This window comes from Trachypithecus francoisi, unplaced genomic scaffold (genome assembly GCF_009764315.1).
Source record: "Trachypithecus francoisi isolate TF-2019V2 unplaced genomic scaffold, Tfra_2.0 Lachesis_group10, whole genome shotgun sequence".
Lineage (NCBI taxonomy): Eukaryota > Metazoa > Chordata > Mammalia > Primates > Cercopithecidae > Trachypithecus > Trachypithecus francoisi.
The window spans coordinates 83,637,670-83,658,163 of record NW_022681455.1 but is presented as its reverse complement, the minus strand read 5'-3'; the positions used below and the strand labels follow the sequence as shown (position 1 = coordinate 83,658,163).

General features: G+C 48.5%; 1 protein-coding gene across 1 annotated transcript; it reads left to right on the top strand.

Moving 5' to 3' along the window:
* The first annotated feature begins 14,577 nt into the window (after positions 1-14,577).
* Positions 14,578-18,857, top strand: ZNF785 (zinc finger protein 785). Its single transcript, XM_033218132.1, is given in 5 exon segments — positions 14,578-14,920; positions 14,922-14,934; positions 15,090-15,125; positions 15,128-15,217; positions 16,911-18,857. Coding segments are annotated over 5 exon segments (1,209 nt in total). The 5' UTR covers positions 14,578-14,728; the 3' UTR covers positions 17,789-18,857.
* Positions 18,858-20,494: the final 1,637 nt, after the last annotated feature.

The following is a 20,494-nucleotide window of genomic DNA, read 5'->3' as shown; positions in this document are numbered from 1 at the left end:
GGGATCAGGTGTGTGCAGGAATGGGTTAACTCAGGAGGTGTGGGTTGTTTGAACCCTGCACATTCCAAAGAAAGTTCATCTTCAGAATGGGCATTTGGTCTGCTCCTGGGAAATAACTTTTGAGCTCGTGGAATATTTTATTTGATTAGTGTTTTTGTATGCCAGAGGTCTTGGGCCATGCCATCATGCCGTAACAGTCTGAACAAATAAGTTTATCCTAAGTGTGATTTATAGTGAACCTTGTTTTTTGCTCTGGGGTCTGAGTAGTAGAGATCAGTAGTGTGTACATTCCAAGCCTATGTGACTGACCCCCAATAAAAACCCTGCACATGGCCAACGCAGTGGCTCACACCTATAATCCCAGCACTTTGGGAGGCCGAGGTGGGTGGATCACCTGAGGTCAGGAGTTTGAGACCAGCCTGGCCAACACAGTGAAACCCCATCTCTACTAAAAATACAAAATTAGCCAGGTGGTGGCACACACCTGTAATTCCAGCTACTTGGGAGGCTGAGGCAGGAGAATCGCTTGAACCTGGGAGGTGGAGGTTGCAGTAAGCTGAGATCGCGCCATTGCACTCCAGCCTGGGCAACAAAAGTAAGACTCTATCTAAAAAAACAAACAAAATAAAACCTGCACCCTAAAGTTTGCATGAACTTCTCTGTTTGGGAACAATCAGCATTTGTTGTCAGAAATCATTGCAGGAAGGAAAAAGGACATCCCTGTGATGCCTCACTGGGAGTAGATGCCTGAAAGTTTGTGCCTGGGTGCATCTGGATTTTGTCCCATGTGCCTTATTATCCCTTTGATGATTTTAATCTGTATCCTTTTGCTTTAATAAACCATAAATGCAAGTATAACCAATCAATAAAAATAAATAAGCAAAGCCCTTGCCACTCATTACCCAGAACATTTCTCAGGACAGTGTTTGCAGCAAGCCAACCTTGAGGGAGAGGTAATGTCTGCTTCCAGGGCAAAGAGCAGCTTCCTTACTGCTTACTATAAAACAGCAGATAGCTGGGCATGGTGGCTCACACCTGTAATCCCAGAATTTTGGGAGGCCAAGGCAGGAGGATTGCTTGAGGCCAGGAGTTTGAGATTACCCTGGCCAACATAGCAAGAACCCATCTTATTGATTGATTGATTGATTGTTTGACTGATTGATTGATTGAAGGAGTATCACTTGTCGCCCAGGCTGGAGTGCAGTGGCACGATCTTGGCTCACTGCAACCTCCACCTCCTGGGTTTTCAAGCGACTTTTCTGCCTCAGCCTGCCAAGTAGCTGGGATTATAGGCACTGCCACCATGCCCAGCTAATTTTTGTATTTTTGTAGAGATGGGGTTTCACCATTTTGGTCATGCTGGTCTCGAACTCCTGACCTCAGGTGATCTGCCCACCTTGGCCTCCCAAAGTGCTGGGATTACAGGTGTGAGCCACCGCTCCCAGCCCAACCCCATCTTTTAAAAGGAAAAAAACAGCAGGAGCTTCTTGTTCCTCCCCTATGATGCAACTCACTATGTGTCTAGCATCTAGCTGGGTACATCTCACATTGCCCCTGCAAGGGGCAGAAAGGAACCAATGCAGGCATGCTCATGCTGCCTGTTGTGCCCTGAACAGTAAGGTCTTTCGTCTCTGTTTTCTGACAGCATCCATGAACAGACCCATTTTTTTTTGTTTTGTTTTGTTTTGTTTTGTTTTTGAGGCGGTGTCTCGCTCTGTCGCCCGGACTGGAGTGCAGTGGCCAGATCTCAGCTCACTGCAAGCTCCGCCTCCCGGGTTCACGCCATTCTCCTGCCTCAGCCTCCCGAGCAGCTGGGACTACAGGCGCCCGCCACCTCGCCCAGCTAGTTTTTTGTATTTTTAGTAGAGACGGGGTTTCACCGTGTTAGCCAGGATGGTCTCGATCTCCTGACCTCGTGATCCGCCCGTCTCGGCCTCCCAAAGTGCTGGGATTACAGGCTTGAGCCACCGCGCCCGGCCCAGACCCATTTATTAACCTATAAGTAGGGCAGCCTCAAATTCCAGATCTGACAGTAGGTATTGTTTTCCTTGACCAGATGAGGAAACAGAGGCACAGTGACATTAAATAGCTTGTCCACCGGGCACAGGGGTGCATGCCTATAATCCCAGCACTTTGGGAGGCCGAGGTGGGTGGATCATCTGAGGTCAGGAGTTCGAGACCGGTCTGACCAACATGGTGAAATCCCGTCTCTACTAAATGCAAAAAATTAGCTGGGCATGGTGGCACATGCCTGTAATCTCAACTACTTGGGAGGCTGAGGCAGGAGAATCGCTTGAACCCAGGAGGCAGAGGTTGCAATGAGCTGAGATTGTGCCACTGCACTCCAGCCTGGGCAACAAGAGCAAAACTCCGTCTCAAAAAATTAAAAAATAAATAAATAAATAACTTGTCCAGGATCACATATCTGGGTGACTGTAAAGTCAGCTGCTATGCAATGTTTTATTCTAAGACTGTCCTTTAAGATAACTGATGATCTACTTAACAAATCAGTGCTTCAGTTTTTATCTTATATACCTGAGTTTTCCTACTTAAACTCTCTTCTTTTTTTTTTTTTTTTTTTTTGAGACGGAGTCTTGCTCTGCCACCCAGGCTGGAGTGCAGTGGCCGGATCTCAGCTCACTACAAGCTCCGCCTCCCGGGTTTACGCCATTCTCCTGCCTCAGCCTCCCCAGTAGCTGGGACTACAGGCGCCCGCCTCGTCGCCCGGCTAGTTTTTTGTATTTTTAAGTAGAGACAGAGTTTCACCGTATTAGCCAGGATGGTCTCGATCTCCTGACCTCGTGATCCGCCCGTCTCGGCCTCCCAAAGTGCTGGGATTACAGGCTTGAGCCACCGCGCCCGGCCCTTGAACTCTCTTCTAACTTAGCTTTCATGCCCCACATTCTTCTAGTCTTCCTGGTGCCTCTTGTGGCTTCTACTAGTGTGTACATGTGAGAATTCCTTCCCAGCAAGAATGAGTCTTTTCCCTGTGGCCCAGGCTGGAATGTGGTCGTGCAATCATGGCTCACGGCAGCCTCGACTTCCCTGAGCTCAAGTGATCCACCCACTTCAGCCTCTTGAGTAGTTGGGACCACAGGCATGCGCCACCATACCCAGCTAATTTTTTTGTATTCTTTGTAGAGATGAGGCTTCTCCACGTTGCCCAGGCTGGTCTCGAACTCCTGGGCTCAAGCCCTTTAATCCTCCTGCCTTGGCTTCCTAGAGTGCTGGGATTACAGGTGTGGGCCACCTTGCCCGGCCTTATGTTTTTTCCAAATCCCAAGAATAATCAGTAAAGAAATTGGGAAAATGCAGAAAAGTGATAATTATTTATCATTTGTTTGTTTATTCATTTATGTATTTATTTTTGAGATAGAGTCTCACTCTGTCACTCAGACTGGAGTGCAATGGCAAGATCTCGGCTCACTGCAATCTCTGTCTCCTGGGTTCAAGCAATTCTCCTGCCTTAGCCTCCCAAGTAGCTAGGATTACAGGCATGCACCACCATGCCCAGCTGAATTTTTTTCTTTTTTGGTTTGTATTTTTAGTAGAGATGGGGTTTTGCCATGTTGGCCAGGCCGGTCTTGAACTCCTAATCTCAGGTGATTCACCTGCCTCAGCCTCCCAGAGTGCTGGGATTACAGGCATGAGTCACCACACCCAGCTCATCTGTATATCTTCTTTGGAGAAATGTCTATATAAGTCCTTTGCCTGCTTTTATCTTTTTTTTTTTTTTTTTTTTTTGAGCGGAGTCTTGCTCTGTCACCCAGGCTGGAGTGCAGTGGCGCTGTTTCAGCTCACTGCAACCTCTGCCTCCCAGGTTCAAGTGATTTTCTTGCCTCAGCCTCCTGAGTAGCTGGGATTACAGGTCCGTGCCACAGCGCCTGGCTAATTTTTGTATTTTTAACAGAAATGGAGTTTCACCATCTCTGTTGGCTAGGCTAGTCTCGAATTCCTGGCCTCAAGTGATCTGCCCATCTTGACCTCCCAAAGTGCTGGGATTACAGTGTGAGCCACCGCGCCTAGTTCAAGTGATTCTTCTGCCTCAGCCTCCCGAATAGCTGGGATTACAGGTATGTACCACCATGCCCAGCTAATTTTTGTATTTTTAGTAGAGACGGCGTTTCACCATATTGGCCAGGATGGTCTTGGAGTCGGAGATTGCAGTCAGCCAAGATCATGCCACTGTACTCCAGCCTGGTGACAGAGTAAGATTGTGTCTCAAAAAATAAAAAAGAAAGAAAGAAAAGAAAGAAAGTTGCCTCATGCCCCTTCCTAGTCAATTCCCATCCCTGCTCCACCAGAGACAACTACTATTCTAATTAGTGTTCCTTGTTATCAAACTTCATATAATTGGAATCATACAATGTGTATTTTTTTTTGTCTAAAGCTTCTTTTATTCAGCATAATATCTTTGAGTCCTGCTTCTTTTTAGACTTTCTTGAGTTCAGAGCTGGGAGACTGCTCTCACATCAATAGAGTAGTTGACAAAGCTCAGAAATAGCTCCTCAACAATGTTACCTGTGTTCATTTGTTACCGTGAGAAATTACTACAAACTGGTGGCTGAAAACAACACAAATTTATTACCTTATAGTTCTTCAGGTCTAAAGTCTGAAAATAGGTCTTATGGGACAATCAAGCTGTTGGCAGGGCTACATTCCCTCTCTAGACCTCTAGGGAGAATCTGTTTCTTGTCTTTTCCAGCTTCTAGAGGCTGCCTGCATTCCTTGGGTAGTGGCACCTCTCCAGCAACTGCATCACTCCCACCTCTGCTTTTGTTGTCACATCTCCTCGGACCTTGACCTTCTTGCCTCCCTTTTATAAGGACCATTGTGATTACATTAGACTCAACAGGATAGTGTTCTTAACTCAAAATCCTTAGTTTAATCACATCTGCAAAGTCCTATTTGCTAATATAAGGTAACACAGTCACAGGTTTTGCAGATTAGGACATGAAATCTTTGGGGTCCATTAGTCTTAATTCATACATAATAACTGTACATAAATATGGGGTATGTGGTGATGTTTCTATACATACGATGTGTAGTGGTCAAATCGGGGCAATTAACATACCCATCATCTAAAACATTTATCATTTCTTTGTGTTAGGAACATTCAATATCTTCTCTTCTAGCTATTGAAAATATATAGTGTACTATTGTTAACTATAGTCATCCTACAGTGCTATAAAACTCTAGAACGTATTCCTCCAATATAGCTAATAATTTTGTGTCCATTAACAAATTTTTCCCTATCCCACCCTTGCCCCTACCCTTCCCTTTCTAGCCTCTGGTAACATCTGTTCTGCCTTTTTTTTTTTTTTTTTTTGACATGGAGTTTTGCTCTTTGGCCCTGGCTGGAGTGAACTGGCACAATCTCGGCTCACTGCAATCTCCGACACCTGGGTTCAGGCGATTCTTGTGCCTCAGCCTGCTGAGTAGCTGGAATTACAGGCATGTGCCACCATGCCTGGCTAATTTTTGTCTTTTTAGTAGAGACAGGGTTTCACCATATTGGCCAGGCTGGTCTCGAACTCCTGACCTCAGGTGATCCACCCACCTCAGCCTCCCAAAGTGCTAGGATTACAGGCATTAGCCACCACACCAGGCCTTCACTAACTTTTGACTCCCCAAAACTTAGCTACTAATAATCTACTGTTTACTGGAAGCCTTACCAATAACATAAATAGTGAATTAAAACATATTTTGGGGTTGGGTGCCATGGCGCATGCCTGTAATCCCAGCTAAGGCTGAGGCAGGAGGATTGTTTGAGCTTGGGAGGTGGAGGTTGCAGTGAGCCGAGATCTCACCACTGCACTCCAGCCTGGGTGACAAGAGTCAGATCCTGTCCTGAAAAAAAAAAAAAAATCAGATAGTAAATATTTATATATATATTTGGGCTCATACCTGTAATCCCAGCACTTTGGGAGGTTGAGGCGAGAGGATTTCTTGAGCTTAGGAGTTCGAGACCAGCCTGGAAAACAAGGTGAAACCCCGCTTCTACAAAAAATCAAACAATTAGCCAAGCATGGTGGCGTGTACCTGTATTCCCAGCTACTTGGGAGGTTAATGTAGGAGGAAGGCTTGAGTTCGGGAGGCGGAGGTTGCCAAGATGGTAGCCACTGCACTCCAGCCTGGGCGACAGAGCCAGACCCTGTCTCAAAAAGAAAAAAACAAAAACATATTTTGTATGTCATATACATCATATACTGTACTCTCTCCCCCTCCTCCCCCTGCTTTTTTTTTTAGAGATGGGTCTTGTTCTGTCACGAAGGTTGGCGTGCAGTGATGTGACCATAGCTTAACTGTAGCCTGAAATTCAGCTCAAGGGATCTTCCTGACTCAGCCTCCTGAGTAGCCGGGACTACAGGCGCATGCCACCACGCCTGGCTTATATAGTGTATTCTCATCATAAAGTAAGCTAGAGAAAAGAAAATGTTACTAAGAAAATCATAAGGAAGAGAAAATATATTTACTATTCATTAAGTGGAAATGGATCATCATAAAATTCTTCATCATCACCTTCATGTTGAGCAGGTTGAGGAGGAAGAGGAGGAAGGGTTGGTCTTGCTGTTTCAAGGGTGGCAGAGGCAGAAAAGGTGGAGAAGGGGGAAGGGGAACAGAAGAGGCAGGCACACTGGTACAATTTTATGGAAATACATCATAATTTCTGCCTGATTTTTTTGCTTTTTCATTTCTCTAGACATTTCTATACAGTACCAATCCTTCTTCTACTGTTTACTTTAGTTTCAGTGCCCATATCATAGAAGGCTGTAAGTCATAAAAGAAGTCAAAAGCAGTCTTTTTTTTTTTTTTTTTTGAGACGGAGTCTTGCTCTGTCACCCAGGCTGGAGTGCAGTGGCCGGATCTCAGCTCACTGCAAGCTCCGCCTCCCGGGTTCACGCCATTCTCCCGCCTCAGCCTCCGGAGTAGCTGGGACTACAGGCGCCCACCACCTCGCCCGGCTAGTTTTTTGTATTTTTTGTAGAGACGGGGTTTCATCGTGTTAGCCAGGATGGTCTCGATCTCCTGACCTCGTGATCCACCCGTCTCGGCCTCCCAAAGTGCTGGGATTACAGGCTTGAGCCACCGCGCCCGGCCAAAAGCAGTCTTAAATGATGGAAACCCTCCTGCCAGATTGTCTAATGCCAATTTGTTTTCTGGCACTGCCCCTTTTCCATCTTCCTCATCATCTGACACTGGTTCAGAAGCACTCATCTCTACGAAGTTGTATTCTAATTCCTCTGGTATGGTGTCTATTATTTCTTCAATTTCTCCAAAATCCATGTCTTGAAACCCTTCACCCTCTGCCTTTTTTTTTTTTTTTCCATATCCACAGTCTCTTTCATTATTTCCTTGATTGACTCTTGTCGTAATTTCCTATGAAGTAATGAATAATATCTGGGTATAGTTTTCTCTAGTAGTCACACTATTGGATATAGTTTTCTCCTGTAGGAATTTGTTTCAGATTTAATGGCTTTCACAGCTTTTTCTATAACAATGATGGTGTCTTCAATGGTATAATCCTTCCAGACTTTCATGATGGGGTTCTTTTCCATAGGGTTGACCATCCTTTCCATAGAGTACCATGTGCAATGAGCCTTAAACATCTTTATGACAACCTGATCTATAGGCTGAATTGGAAGTGTTGTGTTTGGGGGTAAGTAGGCCACTTCAACACCAAAGGTGTTGAACTCATGGGGTTCTGAGTGGCCAAGGACATTGTCCAGCATCAAAATAACTTTAAAAGGCCATCCTGGCTGGGTGCGGTGGCTCACATCTGTAACCCAGCACTTTGGGAGGCCGAGGAGGGTGGATCACCTGAGGTCAGGAGTTCAAGACCAGCCTGGCCAACATGGTGAAACCCTGTCTCTACTAAAAGTACAAAAATTAGCTGGGCATGGTGGCGTGCACCTGTAATCCCAGCTACTTGGGAGGCTGAGGCACGAGAATTGATTGAACCCAGGAGGTGGAGGTTGCAGTGAACCGAGATTGTGCCATTGCACTCTAGCCTGGGCAACAAGAGCAAAACTCCATCTGAAAAGAAAAAAAAAAAAAGCTTCTGGATAGGTGAACATGTGGAGGTTCCTGGAGGGGTAGCATGTTTACCCAAGGAAGGCATGGAATCTCTGCTCCCCTTCCTCTATATCTCACCCACAACATCTCTTCATCTGTATCCTTTGTGATATCCTTATAATAAACCAGCAAATGAAACACAACAAGAGTTTGATAAAATTTGTCCAAATTGGGCAGAGTCTAAGTGACATGACAGTGGCTTGTGCATCTCACCATCTGAGGGACCCCACCTGATAATGGTGTTGTGAGGAACACAACAACTAGACTCTCTAGCTGCAGACACAACTAGACTCTCTAGCTGCAGGCAGTGGATGCCTGGGAAGGAAGATCTGTGGCTGCAGACAGAAATCTACTGGCTCTAACCTGCCAGAGTCGTGGTCTGTATTTCCTTGTGCCTTAATTTCCCTTTAGTAAAATAGGATGGTGGGCCGGGTGCAGTGGTTCACGCCTGTAATCCCAGCACTTTGGGAGACCGAGGCGGGCAGATCACGAGGTCCGGAGTTCGAGACCAGCCTGGCCAATATGGTGAAAACTCGTCTCGAATAAAAATACAAAAATTAGCTGGGCATGGTGGTGTGTGCTTGTAGTCCCAGCTACTCAGGAGACTGAGGCAGGAAAATTGCTTGAACCCCAGAGGCAAAGGTTGCAGTGATCTGAGATTGCACCACTGCACTCCAGCCTGGGCAACAGAGCGAAACTCCGTCTCGAAAAAATAAATAAATTTAAAAAATAAGGCTGGGTGCGGTGGCTCACGCCTGTAATCTCAGCGCTTTGGGAGGCCAAGGCGGGTGTATCATGAGGTCAAGAGATCGAGACTATCGTGGCCAACATGCTGAAACCCTGTCTCTACTAAAAGCACAAAAATTAGCTGGGCATGGTGGTGCATGCCTCTAGTCCCGCTACTCAGGAGGCTGAGGCAGGAGAATCGCTTGAACCCAGGTGGTGGAGGTTGCAGTGAGCTAAGATTGCACCATTGCACTCCACCCTGGTGACAGAGCGAGACTCCATCTCAAAAAAATAAATAAATAAAAATTTAAAAATAAAATAAAATGAGATGGTAAAGGGGGATGGAGAAAGGCAGGCCTTTACTGGCCAGGTACTTCCTGACTTCAGGGACAAAGCACAGATGTAGCCCATCCAGGAAAAGGTTATTGTTGTTCAGGCCTTTTTTGTTGTACACCCAGAAGACTGCAAACTAGTATTTCTTTTCACTTCAAGGCTCAAGGATAAGCACCTTTATAGACAAGGGAAGTACCGATCATAAACCTGACTGCATCTGCACAAAACAGTGGAGTTAGCTTATCCCTTCCTGTTGTAAGTCCTGGTGCTTGCTTCTCTTCCTTACTAGTAAATATCCTTTGTGCCTTTTTTTTTTTTTGAGATGGAGTTTCGCTTTTGTTGCCCAGGCCCATGGCGCGATGTCGGCTCACCGCAGCCTGTCTCCTGGGTTCAAGCGATTCTCCTGCCTCAGCCTCTCTAGTAGCTAGAATTACAGGCATGCGCCACCATGCCCGGCTAATTTTGTATTTTTAGTAGAGACGGGGTTTCTTCATGTTGGTCAGGCTGGTCTTGAACTCCCAACCTCAGGTGATCTACCCGCCTTGGCCTCCCAAAGTGCTGGGATTACAGGCGTGAGCCACCAAGCCCGGCCTGCCTTTCCACCGCCCCCGCCCCGCCCAGAATAGGGCACTTTTGTCTGCATTAAAAACCTGCTCAGGTAGATATCCTTTCTCCTCAATGATTTTCTTACTGGTGTTTGGGAACTTGTCTGCTGACTCTTCTGTCTGCAGAAACTGCTTCTCCTGTTTCCTTGATATTTTAAAAGCCAAACCTCTTTTTTCTTTTTTTTTCTTTTGAGACGGAGTCTCGCTGTGTCGCCCAGGGTGAAGTATAGTGGCATGATCTCGGCTCACTGCAACCTCTACCTCCCAAGTTCAAGCGATTCTCCTGCTTCAGTCTCCTGAGTAGCTGGGACTACCGGCACCCGCCATCATGCCCGGCTAATTTTTTTTGTATTTTTAGTAGAGAAGGGGTTTCACTGTGTTAGCCAGGGTAGTCTCGATCTCCTGACCACGTGATCCACCCATCTCTGCCTCCCAAAGTGGTGGGATTACAGGGGTGAGCCACCGCGCCCAGCCGCTACAGTGGTTTTTTTTTTTTTTTTTTTTTTGAGGCGGAGTCTCGCTCTGTCGCCCAGGCTAGAGTGCAGTGGCAGGGTCTCAGCTCACTGCAGGCTCCACCTCCCGAGTTGACGCTATTCTCCTGCCTCAGCCTCCGGAGTAGCTGGGACTACAGGCGCCCACCACCATGCTCAGCTAATTTTTTGTATTTTTTAGTAGAGATGGGGTTTCACCGTGTTAGCCAGGATGGTCTCAATCTCCTGACCTCGTGATCCGCCCATCTCGTCCTCCCAAAGTGCTGGGATTACAAGCGTGAGCCACCGTGCCTGGCCTACAGTGGTTCTTATACTGGATCAATTTAACCGGAAACGGTGGGCAACTGCAGCTGCAGACCTCAATCTATGGTACATAAGCAACTCAACTTTTTCTTGAAGTGTCATGACTTTTCTTTGCTTCTTGGGAGCACTTCCAGCATCACTAGTGGCACTTTGTATGGGTCCTACTGTGTTATTTAATGTTTATGGTACTGCGCTAAACACAGTGAAAAATGAGACCCAAGAGATTACCTTTTACTAGGATATGCACATTACTGGGGTGTGAACTTTTTTTTTTTTTTTTGAGACAGAGTCTCACTCCCTCACCCAGGCTGGAGTGCAGTGGCATGGTGGCATGATCTCGGCTCACTGCAACCTCTGCCTCCCAGGCTCAAGCAATTCTCATGCCTGTAATCCCAGAACTTTGGGAAGCTGAGGCGGGTGGATCACAGGAGGCCAGGAGTTTGAGACCAGCCTGGGCAACATGGTTAGACCCCCTTCTCTACTAAAAATACAAAAAACGTAGCCAGGCATGGTGGCGCCTGCCTATAATCCCAGGTACTCCAGAGGATGAGGCATGAGAATCTCCTGAACCCAGGAGGTGGAGGTTGCAGTGAGCCGAGATTGCACTGCTGCACTCCAGTCTGGGTGACACACGGAGATTTCATGAAAAGAAGGAAGGAAGGAAGGGAGGAAGGGAGGGAGGGAGGGAGGAAGGAAGGAAAGAGAATATTATCAGCATCCTAGAAGCAAAAAGGGTAATCCACTATGCTGATTTTTTTTTTTTTTTTTTTTTTAGATGAGTCCTGAACTCAAACTCCTGGGCTCAGGTGATCCTCTCTTCTCAATTTCTTGAATAGCTTTGACTATAGGCATCTATTATTGTACCTGGCTCTGATTTTTAATAGCATGGATTAAGTTTGCCTGTTTTTTTTGTTTGTTTTGGTTTGGTTTTTTTTGAGATGGAGTCTTGCTCAGGCTGGAGTGCAGTAGTGTGATCTCAGCTCACTGCAACCTCTGCCTCCTGGGTTCAAGCAGTTCTCTGCCTCAGCCTCCTGAGTAACTCAGATTACAGGCGCCCGCCATCACACCCCGCTAATTTTTTGTATTTTTACTAAAGATGGGGTTTCACCATCTCAGCCAGGCTGGTCTTGAATTCCTGACCTCATGATCCACTAGCCTTGGCCTCCCAAAGTTCTGGGATTACAGGCATAAGCCACTGTTCCCAGCTGTAATGCCTGCTTTTTTTTAAATTTTAGAGGCAGGGTCTTGCTCTGTTGTCCAGCCTGGAGTGCAGTGGCATGATCATGACTTACTGCAGCCTTGACCTCCGGGGCTCAAGCAGTTCTCCCATCTCAGCCACCTGAGTAGCTGGGACCACAAGTGCACACCACAATGCCTGGCTAATTAAAAAAATTGTTTTTGTAGAGATGGTGTCTCACTATATTGCCAAGGCTGGTCTCAAATTCTTGAGTTCAAGTGATCATCTAGCCTCAGCCTCCCAACGGGCTGATATTACAGGCTTGAGCCACCAGTATAGCCTACTTGCAGAGTCTTTTAAAAAGAAAAAATAAACAAATGGAATCATATATATATATATTTATTTATTTTATTATTATTATTATTATTTTGAGATGCAGTCTTGCTGTCGCCCAGGCTAGAGTGCAGTGGTGTGATCTCGGCTCACTGCAACCTCCATCTCCCAGGTTCAAGTGATTCTCCTGCCTCAGCCTCATGAGTAGCTGGGACTACAGGCACCTGCCACATCGCCCAGAAAATTTTTGTATTTTTAGATGGGGTTTTGCAATGTTGGCCAGGCTGGTTTCAAACTCCTGACCTCAGGTGATCCGCTGACCTTGGCCTCCCAAAGTGCTGGGATTACTGGCATGAGCCACCACATCCGGCCTAGTTTTTACCTATCATAAGAAGTGTTGAGAACATTTGAGTAAATGTCTTTGAGTAAACATATGTATGCATATCTGTGGGGTATACACCTACAAGTGGAATCCGTGGGTCATAGGGTATGCCATCTATTCAGCTTTAGTAGGTACTGCCAGTTTTCAAAAGTGGCTGCACCAATTCACACTCCACCAGTAGTGTAAAAGAGGCTAACACTTGAGAAACTTGCTTTTGACTATATATTTCTTTGAATTTCGTTATATATATTCAGCTAAGACAGCAGAAGAGCTGATGTATTATATGGTGTTTACACTCGGCCACAAGTGAACACAGAAATAGTCCAGAATGTCACAGGTCCGGAGCAAAGGGCCAACATGCAGTTTTGGTTATGAGCAAGGTGAGTCTCAGAGCTGGTTTTGGATGGAGATGAAGTTGTAGATGCATTGAAACAAGCTCTAGACAGTAGCATGCAGCCCAATAACTGTACCAGCATCCCCAGCTTCTGGATTCCACGTTTCTGCTCCTGTAGCCTCCACGGGTGCATAAGCTTGTGGTTTACTTGGACCTCTGTCTCATCTTTCTTCTTTTGCGCCTCAGCCTGCACATTCGCTTCCTCCACTTGGCTCTCATGGTGCAGAGGTTTCCAAGAAGATGATGTGAAGGCCGAGATCATTTAGTTACATTATAATAGATGCAAATTCATATGAGTTTTTATTTTTTATTTATTTTTTGAGAGACGAGGTCTTGCTATGTTGTCCCGGCTGGTCTCGAACTCCTGGTCTCGTGATCCTCCCACCTTAGCCTCCCAAAGTGCTGGGATTACAGGCCTGAGGCCTGCGCCACTACACCCAACCGAATTCACATAATTTTTTTTTTTTTGAGACGGAGTCTCACTCTTATCACCCAGGATGGAGTGCAGTGGCGGACCACGGCTCACTGCAAGTTCCACCTACCAGGTTCAAGTGATTCTCATGCCTCAGCCTCCCAAGTAGCTGGAATTACAGGGGTGCACTACCACACCTGGCTAATTTTTGTATTTTAGTAGAGATGGGGTTTCACCATGTTGGCTGGTCTTGAACTGCTGACTTTAAGTGATCCACACACCTCAGCCTCCCACAGTGCTGGGATTACAGGCATGAGCCTCCGCGCCCGGCTAAATTCACATTAATTTTAAAGTGATGTCTTCAAAGTGGTTTCACTGTGGGGATGGGCAGCTTTTTGTTATACATCTAGAACGTTCCTCCTCTGTTTCTGTGAATACTTGGTTGGAAAGAGCTGAAAAACGGTCTTAAGAGATTATCTGATTCCTTTCCCAGTGTTATTACTCACGTATCACCTGTAATTTGAACACAGGTTTTCTGATTGAGACAGGACACAGATGGTATTAAAAATTACTACAACACTATAAATTCATATCTATTATAATAGTACTTTGTGCAGGGCTCTACCCTAAGCTCTTAATCGAACCCGGAAGCGAGATGATGACTTTTGTTTGTTTTTAGAGATGGGCGCCCAGCTCTGTCGCCAGCCTGGAGTGCGGGGGCGAGATCTCGGCTCACTGCAGCCTCCACCTCCCGGGTTCAGGAGATCTTCCTGCCTCAGCCCCCCGAGGAGCTGGGACCACCGGCGCGCACTATCGCGCCAGGCCAGGAGCTGACTTTGAATCCGGGCTCTGCGCCTGGCCTTCTGCATCTCTAAAAGGAAAGACATCTGTGACCTCGCGGCAAAGGCCAAATTAGATCCTGACTAGGATCCTGTTCCCGCAGCCCCCCGGGCTGGCCCTGCCAGGAGTGCTCAGCACTCAGTGCAATTCCGCCTACGTCTTTGCGCTTCACCTCGAAGCCCTGGACATCCGCATCTGCCCTAAGGCGTCTCACCACAGTAGCAGAAGGAAGTCGCGTCAGCTGGCCACAGCCTCTCTCCTAGGAGGCTGTCTGGGAAAAGCGAGTCAGGGTAGACCCGGAGGCCCCTCAGTTCCCGCTATTTTCAGATTTGTCACTCCTTCACCCTCAGCCTTTCAAACAGGCAGCTCCAGAATGCCCAATCACAGCCTTCCTTCTTCTCCTGGCCTCCCGGCACTGTCCAATCAACGTACGCCATCTATCTGTTGGTTGTGTTGCGGGGCCACCCTACCGGCTGGTTTGCCTCGTGGTGTGTAAGGGCAGAGAGGAAAAGTGAGGGCTGTTGACGCCAGGAAGGCTCCATCTTGGTTAAGGGCAGGAGTAGGGACGTTACGGACTTGCTTGAGGAAAGACAGGAAAGCGCCAGCATCTCCACCTTCCCCGGAAGCCTCCCTTTGCCAGGCAGATAGGGTTTCCCATGGGGCGGCCCCTGGCGCCGCGCCCGGCCCATGTACGCGGGGAGACCGAGTCCCGGAGGACTAGGAAAAGCAGGCCGGGTGCCGTGAGCTTCGCGGACGTAGCCGTGTACTTCTCTCCCGAGGAGTGGGGCTGCCTGCGGCCCGCGCAGAAGGCCCTGTACCGGGACGTGATGCGGGATACCTTCGGCCACGTTAGGCGCGCTAGGTGAGGCTGGGTGCTCCGGCCGGGACCCCCAGTCGTCGGTGGGAAGCGGGGATCGGTGTCCCCAGATGCTAGTGGGCTGGAAGCGGGGCGCCGGAGGAGCAGCCTCATCCTCCCTTCCCGTGCGCTCAGCCGAGCCCATTGTTTCTCCTTCGCAGGATTTTCAGGCCCCAAACCCGCTTTTATCTCGGGGGGTAAGGAGAAGTGGAGGCGTGGAGCCCGGAGGCCCAGGATCCCGAGGGTGAGAGCCCAGCAGCTGTCAGCAGGGGCCAGGGACAGGAAGCAGGTACTTCATTTCAAACCCCAGTAGGTGGCCGTGGAGAAGCCCCAACCCCTGCCCCCAACTCACATCCTCAGCGCGGGCTGCTGCCTCCAAAGTCCCATCCTGTCTCCCTGCACCTTACCCCCAGAGAAACGTCCTCATCTCACTGCAAAATGGCCCGATGGAACAGCGACATTGGAATCTATGGAACCAATTAACCATACTGGAAAACCCCAGTTTAATGCAAAATAGAGCTTGAGCTTCCTAGGAAGTCAAGGGAAAGGGGAAACCTGTAATTTGATTTTTGTTGTGGGATAAAATGAAGACAGATGTTCCTCTTGGATGCTAATGATGTGAACCACAGTGTAGTAAATAACACCATTCATTAGATTTTTAAATGAAGACTAAATGTTTTTCCTGCAGCCCTGAACCAGAATAAATGCTTGTTCCCAGAAGGTCTTCCCGTGGAACCTAGTGAGGCAGTCCAAGTGTAGACTTTTTTTTTTTTTTTTTTTTTGAGACAGAGTCTCGCTCTATTACCCAGGTTGGAGTACAGTGGCGCTGTCTCGGCTCACTGCAACCTCCGCCTCCTAGGTTCAAGCGATTCTCCTGCCTCAGTCTCCTGAGTAGCTGGGATTACAGGTGCCCGCCATCACACCGGGCTAATTTTTGCATTTTTAGTAGAGACGGGGTTTCACCATCTTAGCCAGGCTGGTCTTGAACTCCTGAGGTCATGATCCACCTGCCTCGGCCTCCCAAAGTGCTGGGATTACAGGCGTGAGCCACCATGCCCCGCCAGCAAATGTAGACTTTTTGGTGATGGTAAGACCTGAAAGGAAAGGTGCTAAAAGAATTTGAATTGGTACCAAAGAAGGTCATTGAATGATTGTTTTGTAAAGGGATCTTAAACAGGTTCAGAGTGGTAAGTGCCATGAGGACTGGGACCATCACTGTCCTCAAAGCCTGACACAGAGTTAAGTGTTCAATATTGTTCACTCCTCTTTCTTTTTTTATTTTTTTTGAGATGGAGTCTTGCTGTGTCGCCCATGCTGGAGTGCAGTGGCATGATGTTGGCTCACTGCAACCTCCACCTCCCCGGTTCCAGGGATTCTCTTGCCTCAGCCTCCCAAGTAGCTGGGATTACAGGTGCCCGCCACCTCGCCTGGCTAATTTTTGTAATTTAGTACAGACGGGGTTTCCCCATGTTAGCTGGGCTGGTCTCGAACTCCTGACCTCAGGTGATCTGCCCACCTGGGATCATAGTGCTGGGATTACAGGCGTGGGCCACCACGCCCAGCATTTTGTTGTTGTTGTTGTTGTTTTTAATTAGAGAGTTGCCCAGCCTGGAGTGCAGTGACTCGATCAAGCTCACTGTCCCTTGAATTTCTGGCCTCAAGCGATCCTCTCACCTTGGCTCCTGAAGTGCTTGGATTACAGGTGTGAGCCATGGCACCCAGCCCGACTCCTCTTATCTCCAGTGTTCAGGGCCTTCCTATGTTAACCTGCAGACCATGGCATTTGCTTTTACTCCAGGCTGGCTTTCAGGCTTCATGAGGCCCCTATCATTAAGCCGTGCTCCCTGGGGGCCATATTCTGAACCATTCCTGCTGCCTTCCAGCAGGACATGGTCCCTGAATATGCTGATTTTGATTTTATCATCTTCCCTGTCTCAGGATCCAGAGATGAGTTTCTGATTTTATCATCTTCCCTGTTTCAGGATCTAGGGATGGGAATGAGGAGAAGGAAAGGCTGAAGTGTCCAAAACAAAAAGAGGTGGCGCATGAAGTGGCTGTCAAGGAGTGGTTGCCCAGCGCCGCCTGCCCAGAGCTCTGCAACCCTAGGCAGAGCCCCATGAATCCCTGGCTCGAGGACACTCTGACCCGAAGACCGCCCCACTCTTGCCCAGACTGTGGCCGCAACTTCAGCTACCCTTCCCTCCTGGCCAGCCACCAGCGACTCCACTCCAGGGAGCGGCCCTTCCCCGGCGGCCAGTGCCAGGCGTGTTTCTCCCAGCGCAGGTACCTGCTCCAGCATCAGTTCATCCACACCGGCGAGAAGCCCTACCCCTGCCCCGACTGCGGGCGCCACTTCCGCCAGAGGGGTTCCCTGGCTATCCACAGGCGGGCTTACACCGGGAAGAAGCCTTACGCGTGCTCAGGCTGCAAGAGTCGCTTCACTTACTCCTACCTGCTGGCCATCCACTAGCGCAAGCACACGGGCGAGAAGCCCTACAGCTGCCCCGATTGCAGCCTCCGTTTCGCCTACACCTCCCTGCTGGCCATCCACAGGTGCACACACACCGGCGAGAAGCCCTACCCCCGTCCTGACTGGGGCTTCCGCTTCACCGACTCTTCCCTCCTGCGCAGTCACCGGCGCATTCACTCGGACAGCTGGCCCTTCTGCGCGGAGTGTGAGAAAGGCTTCAAGCGGAAGACCGCCCTGGAAGCCCATCAGTGGATCCACAGCTTCTGCAGCGAGAGGCGCGCATGGTGGCAGGCCGTGGTGGGGCGTTCAGAGCCCGTCACTGTTTTGGGAGGCAAGGCTCTCCCAATTCACTTCCGGCACTTTCCAGATATATTTCAAGAGTGTGGGTGATGGCATGCACACAAACTAGTCAGCGTTTTCTCTGGAGAGGAAGAGGCAAGCTTTGTGCATTTGAGGAATAAGGAAGGGAAGTGGGCATTTGAGGAAAACAAAGTTCCGCCTTAGGAAAAAAGCAGAAGTAGGGGCACAGAGGGCTGTGGGGAGGAGGCAGGAATCTGAAAAGGTGCCTGGGGGGTGACCCCATTTTCTGAAGCTCCAGCACACAGGGCCGCGTGTTCCACGTCCCATCCTTCACTGAAAACCATTTACCTAACTGGCTTTTCCTTCTTGATTGTTCTCTCTCTTGTAGCGCTCTACTTTTTGGCCTGTATCTCCTACTCCTCTGAGATGGGGTCCCCTGCATTCCAGTGCCTATTAAAGGAGCCTGCACCCACTCTGGATCCCCCAGAATAGAGGGCATACCTAGGGCCTGTCCCTCAGGGGGGTGGGGTGGGGAGCTCATCTCAGGATAATTTTTTTTTTTTTTTTTTGAGATGGCGTCTCACTCTGTTGCCCAGGCTGGAATGCAATAGCACGATCTCGGCTCACTGCAACCTCTGCCTCCCGAGTTCAAGCAATTCTCTGCCTCAGCCTTCCGAGTAGCTGGGATTACAGGCATGCGCCACCAGGCCCAGCTAATTTTTGTACTGTTAGTAGAGACGGGGTTCCACCATCTTGGCCAGGCTGGTCTTGAACTCCTGACCTTGTGATCCACCCACCTCGGCCTCCCAAAGTGCTGGGATTGCAAGCGTGAGCCACTGCCCCCTGCTGAGGATTCTGCCTTTTACCAATGCAGGTGAAACATCTGGCAAGGAGACATCTGGAGTGTAGGTGTTCCTTGGTCTTGAAGACCTAGAGGTGGCCATAGAGAGGACAGTGGCCTCAGGTGGGGAACTTTCCTGCCCCACTCTCATTCTGCAAGTGCACAAACTATCAAACCTAATGGACTCTGGAACTGGGCCAGCTCTTCTTCACTGTATGCATTAGTGATTGCAGTGTTTTTTTCTTCTTCAGATACTTGCCTGTTCCCTGGATTTTGTATTTTTTGATAAAGATATATTCTTGGGCCACAGTAGCTGGAGTCACAATATAATGCCGGAGAATTCTTTTTTTTTGTTTGTTTTCTTTTTGAGATGGAGTCTTGCTCTGTCACCCAGGCTGGAGTGCAGTGGCGCAAGCTCTGCTCACGGCAAGCTCCGCCTCCCAAGTTCACGCCATTCTCCTGCTTCAGCCTCCTGAGTAGCTGGAATTACAGGCGCCCGCCACCATGCCTAGCTAATTTTTTGTATTTTTAGTAGAGATGGGGTTTCACCGTGTTAGCCAGGATGGTCTCGATCTCCTGACCTTGTGATCCGCCTGCCTCGACCTCCCAAAGTGTTGGGATTACAGGCGTGAGCCACTGCGCCCGGCCTCTTTTTTTTTTTTTTTGAGATGGAGTTTTGCTCTTGTTGCCCAGGCTGGAGTGCAATGGCATGATCTTGGCTCACCCAAAGTGCTGAGATTACTTTTTTTTTTTTTAAACGAAAGAATAGGCCGGGCGCAGTGGCTCAGGCCTGTAATCCCAGCACTTTGGGAGGCCGAGGTGGGCGGATCACGAAGTCTGGAGATGAAGACCATCCTGGCTAACATGGTGAAACCCTGTCTCTACTAAAACTACAAAAAATTAGCCAGGTGTGGTGGCGGGCGCCTGTAGTCCCAGCTACTCGGGAGGCTGAGGCAGGAGAATGGTGTGAACCCAGGAAGCAGAGCTTGCAGTGAGCCAAGATGGCGCCACCGCACTCCAGCCTGGGCAATGGAGCGAGATTCTGTCTCAAAAAACAAAACAAAAAACAACAGTTAAGAGAGGTCTTTCTGGCCCATTTAGATGTGCTAGCCCTACTTTTGAAGAGGAAACTTTAGAAGGAATGAACAAAAGAGGTAGGTAGGACTAAGCCTTTCTGCATTCCAGGACAGGTGATCAGTGACTCAAATATCTCTTTGAAAACACTGCTTCTTTGAATCCTTCGGTTCCAAGATAATTATTAATGGGAACTGGGGCCGGGGGCGGTGGCTCACACCTGTGATCCCAGCACTTTGGGAGGCTGAGGCTGGTGAATCGCTTGAGGTCAGGAGTTTGAGACCAGCCGGGCAATATAGTGAAACCCCATCTCTACCAAAAACTTAGCCGGGTGTGGTGGCACACGCCTGTAGTCCCAGCTCCTCAGGAGGTTGAGGCAAGAGAATCACTTGAGCCTGGGAGATGGAGGTTGCAGTGAGCCGAGATTGCACCACTGTACTCCAGCCTGAGCTGCAAAGCAGGACTCTGTCTCAAAACAAAAACAGAAACAAAAACTGGGAACTGGGTGTTATCTTGACTTCACCACATAGCCTCTCCTGAATGGGCAGACCTGGATTCCTGGCATGGCTCAGTCCCCACTAGCTGTATGGCCTTTAGCATCACCTAGATTCTACAAATAACATTTTTCTCTATTTGTTTTACACATGTCAATCTGCCTATCCATCCCTCTATCCATTCATTTATCCATTTTATTAATGTATTTCACAGTAAGCTGCAGATATCATTACATTTCACTTCTAAACACTTCAGCATACAGCTAAGTTTTATGCAAGAAACTTCAGCTCTCAGCTGGGTGCGGTGGCTCATACCAGTAATCCCAGTACTTTGGGAGGCTGAGGCAGGAGGATTGCATAAGCTTGGGAGTTTGAGACAAGCCTGGA